Raw genomic sequence first — 9,495 nt, forward strand, 5'->3', positions numbered from 1 at the left:
ATCACACGCCTGCCCTCAGGGAGTTTATAGCCTGGTGGGGAGGGCAATGATCACGTAAAGACATCGACACACACTAGAATATGAGGGAGGAAGGGACAAGAAGAACCCAGCGGCCAGCAATGAGAGGAGGAGAGGGAGACCACGGGCAGCGGGTCACGGAGTAAGGTGAAGTGGCCGGGCCACGCTTTTCATCCCAGCACTCGGGAGGCTGAGACAGGAGGATCACAGGTTCGTGGCCAGCCCCAGCAACTTAGTGAGGCCCTCTGCAACTCAGTGAGACCCTGTTTCAAAAAAAAAAAAAAAAAGAATAAAAATAATAGGGCTGGGGGTGTAGCTCGGAGGTAGAATGCCCCTGTACTAAAAAAAAAAAAAAAAAAGCTGGGGATATAGTTCAGTACTTGTGGAGTCAATCCCTAGTAACACACACACACACACACACACACACACACACAGCAGAGACACACAGACCTTCAAAGGGCTGACTTCTAAGCAACCATGCTTTCTTAGATTCACAGGTTCACAGGTACATGATGTCTCAGTAACCTACGGACTGGATAAGACGCTCATGACCCACCTTCCAGAACCGGCCATTTCTCAAGACTAATGGACCGCCCTGGTGCCTACCCACCCGAGACCGAGGTAACACCCCGCCAAAGACACCACGTAGACTTCCTCTCGGCAGCGCCCGGCAGGATGAGCCCAGGCGGCGGCTCACCCTCCTGCCCACCAGCTGGTTGCTAATACAGCCTTTTCTACCCCCATGGCGTGGCCCCTGGCACCGTGGGCTCTCTGGGTGGCAGCCCCCAGACCTCGCCCGGTTACCTGCGAATCAGCACAGTAACTTCCACGGCGCCCTCAATTTCCCTCTCACTCTAAGACGTGCTGATAACATCCGACAGACCCGGTGCTCGGGGCTGATCGGAGCCGAGACCCGGCCCCCCTCGGCCTAGCCGGGACCTCCGAGGGAAGCGGCCCGACCGCACCTCTAAGACCCGTCCCCGCACTCGCTCACCTTAGCAGAAGATTCTATGGAGCTGCAGTCCTCAAACGCCTGGCAGAAGATTGTGGCCAGCCGCCTGTCCAGATCTTGAATTTTCGTCTCAAAATCTGCATAGTCACTGTCAAAACTCTGAAAGAAAACGAGATATAGCAGCACGTGGAGCAGGACCAGGGCCGGCCAGAAAGACTCTACCCGGCCAGGTGCAAGGGCGCGCACCTGACATCCCACTACGTGGGGCTGAGACGGGAGGATCGCAGGCTCGGGGCTAGCCTCAGCAACTTAGCAAGACCCTACATCAAAATAAAAATAAACATAGCCGGGCGTGGTGGCGCACGCTTGTCATCCCCGCGCTGGGGAGGCGGAGACGGGAGGATCGCGCAGGTTCGAAGCCAGCCGCGCGCGCTGGCTTAGGAGACCCTGTTTCCAAATAAAAATGTAAAAATAGGTCTGGGAGTGTAGCCCGGAGGTAGAAGGGCTTCCAGGAACCCCAGTACCACCAAAAAAATAAAATAAAATAAAATAAAAATAAAAATAAACATGCCAGACATGGTGGTGCACGGTCGTAATCCCAGCGCTTGGGAGGCTGAGACAGGAGGATCGCGCGGGTTCGGAGCCAGCCTCAGCTACTTAGTGAGACCCTCTTTCCAAGTAAAGTATAAAATAGGTCTAGGAGCCGGGCGTGGTGGGCACGCTTGTAATCCCCCCGCGCTTGGGAGGCGGAGACGGGAAGATCGCGCAGGTTCGAAGCCAGCCTCGCTGGCTTAAGAGACCCTGTTTCCAAATAAAATATAAAATAGGTCCGGGAGTGTAGCCCGGAGGTAGAAGGGTTTCCAGGAACCCCAGGCCCACCAACAAATAAAATAAAATAAAATAGGTCTAGGAGTATAGCGCGGAGGTAGAAAAGCCCCCAAGTTCCACCCCAGTAGCACAAAAAATAATAAAATAAATAAAAAATATAAAGGGATAGGGGTGTAGTTCAGAGGTAGACTGTCCCTGTGTTCAATCCCCACTACCAAAAAAGGGAAACAGAAGAAAGAAAAAAGATACCTGGTTGGGCGGCCCCACTATTAAGTGTCAGTGAAGACATACATTCGCATGGGCCTATTTCTTGGACAGTTTTTGGGCCTATTTCTTGGACAGTTTTTGTGACTATTTATTTCTTGCAGTACTAGTGATTGAACCCCAGGATATTTTACTTCTGAGCTACATCCCCCGCCTTATTTTTTATTCTTTATTTCTGAAACAAGGTCCCACTAAGTTGTGGATGGTGTCACTAAGTAGCTGAGCCTGGCCTTGAACCTGCGATCCTCCTGTCTCAGCCTCCCAAGCACTGGGATTACAAGTATGTGCCACCACGCCCAGCAATTTATTTATTTATTTATTAACTATACTGAAATGGAACCCAGGGCCCCATTCATGCTAGACAAGTACTTTACCACTGAGCTACGCTCCAGACCCCACTTATTCCCCTTAGATATTTTGAAACAGTGTCTCACTAAGTTGACCGGGCTGGCCTCAAACTTGAAAACCTCCTGCCTCAGCGTCCCGAGCAGCTGGGGTTTCAGGCGTGCACCACCGCGCTGGGCTCTGTGACAGCTTCTAAAGCGCGGGGGTCACTTGGCACCCCCTCCGTCCACAGCCCCTCCCGCTCCGTGGGCCTGCTTCCTCCGCCCGGCCGAGGACTCACCGAGTCTCCAGGGTCCAGGGGGTCGTATTTGCACTCAGCGAAGACCTTCACCAGCTCGAAGACCTCGTCGTAGACCTGCGTCAGCATGCTCCCGAGGATGTTGCCCCGCACGCCCCCGAGCTCTATCTTTTCTAGCTTCAGAAACTCGATCGCCGTTTTATAAAGATCCTAGGGAAGGGGGAGCAGGGGAGACCCCCCCCCAGCACGCTTAGTCCCTTCCTCTCATGAGCCCAACTCGAGGGTCCGGCCGCTGATCCAACGCTGACCCCAGCCGGGACCGGCATGCCCCGAGCGACACGGCCCCGGGACCTGTGCCCACCCATGCTGGCACGCTCTGAGGATGTTTCTGGACCACCGAGAGGTGCTCACACAGGCCTTAGGTCTTCCCTTGTGGTATTTTAGTCCCTCTAACTTTGCCTCTGGCCTCTCCTGAAGATGTCCTTTAATTGTTAGGAAAACCCTGGTGAAGATGTCCTTTAATTGTTAGGAAAACCCTGGTGAAGATGTCCTTTAATTGTTAGGGAGGCCCAGGGAGGGGCAGCCTTGGCTGACAGCTCCAGGCAGGAAAGACCCTACACTTCAAAGCCGGCCCCCCCAAACATATTTAGTCTTGGCTCTTATTTTTCTTACTGGGATATTACTCTGGAGTATGTATGCATGCATGTATGTATGTATGTGTGTATGTATGTATTTTTGCAGTTCTTGGGGTAGGGGGTCTAGGGCCCCATACATGCTGAGCAAGCATTCCACCACCGAACTACAGCCCCGGCCCTGGGAGATTATTGTACAGAGAGCAGCCTGAGAAGCAGGGCTGAAGAATGTCGCATTTTTACCTCAATAGTTTGGACGCGGTGGAAGAAGGCGTTCATTCTGGAGAAGGCGAGGGAAGACGGGAATTCCCAAGGCACGGGCTCCTTGTCCTTTGGGGTGTGGGGAGAGAGGGGCCAGGCTGCTTCTGACGTCCCCGCGCACCCCGGATGTCAGTGGGGTCTGCCCGCCGCCTCGGGGCCAGGGGCGCTACCTTGAAGAACAGATTCATGTTGTTGCAGCAGAAGTCGTAGGCGCGGAAGAGCTGCTTCAGGACGTTCACCGACAGCGAGACGCCGTTCAGCACCTCCTCTATCTCGCCCTGCAGGCCTTTGAGGACCTCGTCCGGGCTCAGGAAGGCTCGCGTCTACACAGAAGACAAGCCAGGCATCCTGAGGACGTCCCCGCAGAGCCCCAGTGAGGAGTGATGCCCCATGGAGCCTGGCACGGAGGCTATCACCTGGGCACACAGCCCAACTCAGATGCCAGCTCCTGGGCTGTTCTCAGGGGACAGAGTGGCTTCCTGTATATGGCCCTCCATCCTGTGCAAGGTCACAGGTGGCTGGGGGGGGGTCTTCTGGGAGGGGGAATGCAGAGCTCTCTCCCTGCCCATGGGGCTGCAAGCATGATTTTAGTATACGCAGGTGGCCTAGGTTGCAACCCTTCACCTGGGCACTGGTGGCTGGCAAAGGAGGGCCCCTCGGGGCCAGCCTCCTGGATCCCCCTCCTGCCTTCTTGTGGGGATGCGGGCTGGACAAGGCACTGCCCGGGCCCTGGGAAAGCACCAGGCTGCCTCAGGAGGCCGGCCTGGGGACGTGTGGTGGCGTGGGGCACAGAGGAGAGCGGGCAGAGGGGCGAGGGTCACCATCTCAATGATCTGGTTGCAGAACTCCTGAAGGATGACGATGACCCTGGAGGGCGTGTTGTAGTGCTCCGAGGTGGCCCAGATGATGCAGATGGTATTTAGCACCTTGGCAATGAAGGTCGGCAGCTGGGGAGAGACGGTCCGGGCTCGCTGGCGGGGACGGGCCTTCCTGGAGCCTCTCGGTCTCCCGTCCCCAGGCATCCAGGGGGGTCCCCCAGGGAGCTGCTAGACCTGATGACAGGCAAGACACCTGCGGGCACCACACACACACACACACACATACACACACACACACACACACACACACACACACAGAGGAGCTCTCTCTTGCCAACGCACCAATGTGAAGTCAGCCTGCTCCATCTCCTCCAGCAAGATCCGCAGGGGCTTCAGATAGAGAACAATGTCGTTGGCCTCCTTCAGCCCTGGGTGTGACAAGAACCAGGGCCGGTCAACGCCGCAGCGCCGGGTAAACTGAGTCCTTCCTCTACACCAGAAGGAGGTGGCATTGGGCGTGTGCACCAAGGGCGAGTGCCCAGCTCCTGTCTCTGCCGTGGCAAAGCTGTCCCCAAGAAGGGACCCACTCCTGCAACGTGCACCCTGCTGAAAGCACGTGCTATGTGCCGCCTGGGAGTGCTGCGAAGGGCTGGGCTGGGTCCCCCAAATCCACATGGCACAGTCCCAACCCCAGCACCTCGGGCGTGACTAGCTGCTGCCGTGTTTCTGAGGGAGACCCAGTCCTTCAGGAAACAGGGTCATATTGTGAGAAAGAAGGGGCTGAAGCTGGGCGTGGTGGCACGCGCTTGTAATCTCAGTACTTGGGAGGCTGACAGGATGATGGCGGTTCATGGCCAGCCTCGGCTACTTAGCGAGGCCCTATGCAACTCAGTAATTTCAAAATAAATAAATAAAAAATTAAATAAAAGGATGGGGGGTATAGCTCAGAGGCAGAATGCCCCTGGGTTCCATGCCCAGTATTGCAAAAAGAAGGAGGAGGAAGAGGAGGAGGAGGAGGAGGAGGAGGAGGAGGAGGAAAGAAAAAAAGAAGAAAGAAGGAGTGGAGGAAGGCAGTCTTGGGGGAGACGCCCCTCTGGGCTGGCGGAGGAGCTGTCCCGCCCCGTCCCCAGGAGCCGGGGCTGCAGCCTGAGCTCACCATCACTGACGTTCATGTAGACGGTCTGCAGCGCTGGCCAGTAGCAGCTCTTGGCTTTTTCCAGGATCTCAACTATTTTGTTTACCTTGGGTCTATTTAGCTGCCAGAGAAAGAAAAGCCTAGGATGAGGGCAGCCCTGCTCGTGGCTGCCGGGTTTGAGGAATTTGCCCAGGACTTCTGGGAAGTCCTGGAAGTCGGCCCGAGCGGCCGAACGCTGACCCTACCTGCTCGTGAATGCAGTTCAGGTTCATCAGCCGGGCTTCCCAGAACTCGAACTCGACGTGGGGCAGCGGGTGCAGCCCGTCCAGCAGGGCCTGGGCCGAGTCCCGGCTCAGTACATCCTGGATCTGGTGGGACCAGTCGATGATGATGGTTTCAATGGCGTGCAGAAGCGAGTTGTCCAGGGAAGCGGGGATCCTGCCAAGCAGGGGTTGGTGTTCTTACGGCCACACGCACGGAGTCCCACTAGCCCCGTGCCTTCCCCAGCAGCCTGTGGCCAACGGGCCTCTACCCCGAGGTTCCTGCATGTTCCTGACATCACCCAACCGCCTCAGGGAGGCTGCAAAATGCCCAAGGCCATCAGGTAGGAAAAGGTCCGAGAGCACAAGTGATGGGTGTAGTCAGAGATGCCAGGGCCCGGGGGCAAGAGGAAGGGGACCAGGACCCAGAATACACCTGTGCAGGACGGCCCTCCAGCAAGGCCTCCTGGGCCACCGCAGGCACACACAGGGCTCTGTGAGCGATGCCGAGGGCCTGCCCAGGTGAGCCCAGAGCAGGGGTCCTCAGACGGGCACATGTGCACCGGGTCGTCATGCTGGCAGCAGTTCTGAGAATGTCCTGTGCCGGGGCAGTTGCCCATGGCAGGCGGGCAGGTGTGCTAGGACAGCAGAGTTCCCTGGATGTCTGCCTACTCTTTTTTTTTTTTTTTTTTTTGGTGGTACTGGGGTTCCTGGAAGCCCTTCTACCTCCGGGCTACACTCCCAGACCTATTTTTACATTTTCATTTTTGGAAACAGGGTCTCCTAAGCCAGCGCGCGCGGCTGGCTTCGAACCTGCGCGATCCTCCTGTCTCTGCCTCCCAAGCGCGGGGATTACAAGCGTGCGCCACCACGCCTGGCTGTCTGCCTACTCTTATACCCCTGCCGCTGCCCATCTTAAAGCTGAGCGTGCCGTTTTCTATGTCAACACGTGTAACTTCTTTACAGCAGGTGGCGACTGCACGGGAGCTGAAAAGCCCCAGGCCCGAGGCCTCTTCCTTTCCCATCCACTCGATGTACGCCACCTGACCTCCTTGAGCGGTGTGTGCGTGGCACTACAGACTGAACCCAGAGGCATTTCACCTCTGACCTAGCCCCATTTTATTTATTTGGAAACAGGGTCTCACTGAGTTGCAGAGGGCCTCGTTAAGTTTTCAAGGAAGGCTTCAAAACCCAGCATCCTCCTGTCTCAGCCTCCCCAGTACTGGGATTACAAGCTGTACCGCCACGCCTGGCTCTCCTTGAGTGCGTCCTTAGCTCCAAAACCCAAAGGCAACCCGCAGAGGCCCACTGGCTCCGGGCCGCCTACCTCTCCATGGACTCCAGCGTGCCGTCCAGGCTCCCCAGGTGCTCCGGGACGGGCAGCAGGGTCTTCCCTTTGATCTTGCCCCCCATCACAAACATCTCGTTCTTCAGTTTGTGCACCTGCTTCATGATGTCCTCCGAGACCACCCGGGGCCAGCCCTCCATGTTCTCACTTTGGTTTAGCAGAGAGTAGAGGACCTAAAAGGAAAGCGCCACAGCCGTCCCGCCAGCGCCCTCCCCAGCGAGGTCCCCGGGAGGAGCCGGCGCTGCCAGGGGCAAACCCAGTCCTTCCTCCGGGCCAGGGGGTGGGCGCCGGGGGTGTGCACCATGGGGAAAGCCAGCTCCGAGAGGGGACCCCACTACCGTAACCACGACACAGTCATCTTGCTGAAAGTGCAGGTTCCGTGCTGCCCAGGAGTCCCCGAGGCACAGCCCCAACCCCGGCAGGCGGGCTGTGACTGTAGTTGAAGATGGGGTCTTTGGGGAGTTACTAAGGTAACATGAGACTATCAGGGTGGTCCTAATCAAGAGGACACAGAGGCAGGGGAGCGCACAGGGAGAGAGGGGCCAGTCACCGCCGGCCGAGGAGGGAGCCCTCGGCAGAGGCAGCCGGCCCACAGCGACCTCAGGCTGCGAGGGGCTATGCGGCTCTGGCCCAAGCCCCCGGGGCAATGGAGCTGTGCCTGGCAGCCTGAGCTGGCCCAAGGGAAGGCCTCAGGCCTGACCTCAGGCCACCATGCTCCTAACTCTTGGTCTTGAGGCTGCAAAGCCCGCCCAGCATCTTGTCCTGGGTCCTGCTGAACATTTCTGGGCTTATCTTTGAATGTGCATGGGAATAAAGCCAGGCTGTCTGACCTTGCTGCTGGGGCCCCTGCACCTGCTGAGAGTGGCCAGGGAGGCAGGGCGGTGGCAGGGTACATGAGGAACCACTCCTCTTTTCCTACTAAAAGTCTCAGGATGGGGAAGCCCACCTATTGGTCCCCGGGTGGCCCTCGCCTCCTGCGGCCGCAGCAGAAGGAGCGGTTCCCTGCACAGGAGGGCAGCTCTAATGCTCTCCCAGGAGCAAGATGCTGGGCGGGCGCCTCACCCTCCACCAGCATCACCTGGAGCTCTGGTTAGGCTGTATCTGCATTTCAGTCAGCTCCTAGGTGAGGCCGCTGTGGCCCAGGAGCAGCAGGGGCCCCAGCCTCCTCCCGGCCAGGCCCTGCCAGGCCACACGCACCTCCTCCACCACCGCGATCAGCTGGTCCACGGGCATGGGGCTGATGTCCCCGTACAGGAGGTGGGTCTTGTAGTTGGTCTTGTCGATGTTCTCCGGCTTTGTTTTGAGGAAGTAGACCCCTTTGGACTTGAGGGACTCGGGGAAGCCCAGGCAGGGGACGATCATGCCGGCGACGTTGAGCGTCAGCACCAGCACCGACGCGTCCGGCTTGTCGAAGAACTCGTTGAACAAGGCCACGTTCTCCTCGGCCCCAATCAGTTTGCTCCATTTGTCCGGCTTGCACCTGAGGAAAATGGAGGTGATCTCCTCCAAGTACTCGAGCCTGGCGTCCGACGTGATCGTCATCTGGAGCTTTTCTCCCGCCGCTGTCCTCTGTCTACTGGGCGGAGATGGGTACCACGCTGTGACCCCAGGCTTCCTGACTCCTCGCCAGCCCCCGGAGCCAGGGGAATCTCCCTTCTAACTGAGCTGGTGAAAAGGTCCGTTAGGGCCGGGCGGGGCGGCGCACGCTTGTGATCCCAGCACTTGGGAGGCTGAGGACAGGAGGATCGCGGGTTCGACCACAGCCTCAGCAAGTAATGAGACGCTCATCAACCTCTGTTTCAAAATAAAAATAGGGGGCTGGGATGTTGCTCAGTGGCAAAGCGCTTGCTTTGCAGGTGTGGCGCTCTGGGTTCGATCCCCGGTTCCAAAAAAGACAAAAAAAAAAAAGAACCCCTTTAAAAAATAAAAAAAATAAGCTAAATACAAAATAAAAATAAAATAAAAATAGGTCTGGGGTTGAAGCCCGGAGGTAGAACGCTCCTTTGTTCCATCCCCAATACTGCAAAAATAAATAAATAAAATACTGTGGGGCTAGTCGGGCGTGGTGGCTCATACTGGTCATCCCAGTACTTAGGAGGCTGAGACCGGAGGATTGTGGTTCGCGGACAGCCTCAGTTACTTAGCGAGGCTCTCTGCAACTTAGTGAGACCCTGTTTCAAAATAAAGAATAAAAATCGGGCTGCGGGAGTAGCTCGGAGGTAGGATACCCCTGGTTCAATCCCCAGTACTGTCCCCCCCAAAATGCAGTAGGACTGGAGGTGTAGCTCAGAGGTAGAATCCCCCTGAGTTCAGCATCCAGAGCCCCCACCAAAAAAAAGAAAGAAAAGAAAAGAGAAGGCCATGGAAGAAAAGAGAGGGGAGAACGTGGTGACTGA

At 57.0% G+C, this 9,495-nt stretch overlaps 1 protein-coding gene across 2 annotated transcripts in view; it reads right to left on the reverse strand.

The window, feature by feature from the left end:
- The window catches only part of DNAH17 (dynein axonemal heavy chain 17), a gene marked incomplete at both ends in the record, with an annotated part of 104,593 nt that extends 95,952 nt beyond the window's left edge, over positions 1-8,641 (reverse strand). For both annotated transcript variants that reach the window (XM_080712247.1, XM_080712246.1), the window contains 10 exons: positions 1,013-1,129; positions 2,688-2,855; positions 3,521-3,607; positions 3,709-3,861; positions 4,360-4,485; positions 4,699-4,784; positions 5,513-5,612; positions 5,737-5,929; positions 7,079-7,272; positions 8,297-8,641. In XM_080712247.1, coding sequence (XP_080568373.1) covers positions 1,013-1,129; positions 2,688-2,855; positions 3,521-3,607; positions 3,709-3,861; positions 4,360-4,485; positions 4,699-4,784; positions 5,513-5,612; positions 5,737-5,929; positions 7,079-7,272; positions 8,297-8,641 — 1,569 coding nt within the window. The remainder of the gene's footprint in view (positions 1-1,012; positions 1,130-2,687; positions 2,856-3,520; positions 3,608-3,708; positions 3,862-4,359; positions 4,486-4,698; positions 4,785-5,512; positions 5,613-5,736; positions 5,930-7,078; positions 7,273-8,296) is intronic.
- Positions 8,642-9,495: the final 854 nt, after the last annotated feature.

Source organism: Muscardinus avellanarius, assembly GCF_963383645.1.
Source record: "Muscardinus avellanarius genome assembly, chromosome: 16".
Classification (NCBI taxonomy): Eukaryota; Metazoa; Chordata; class Mammalia; order Rodentia; family Gliridae; genus Muscardinus; species Muscardinus avellanarius.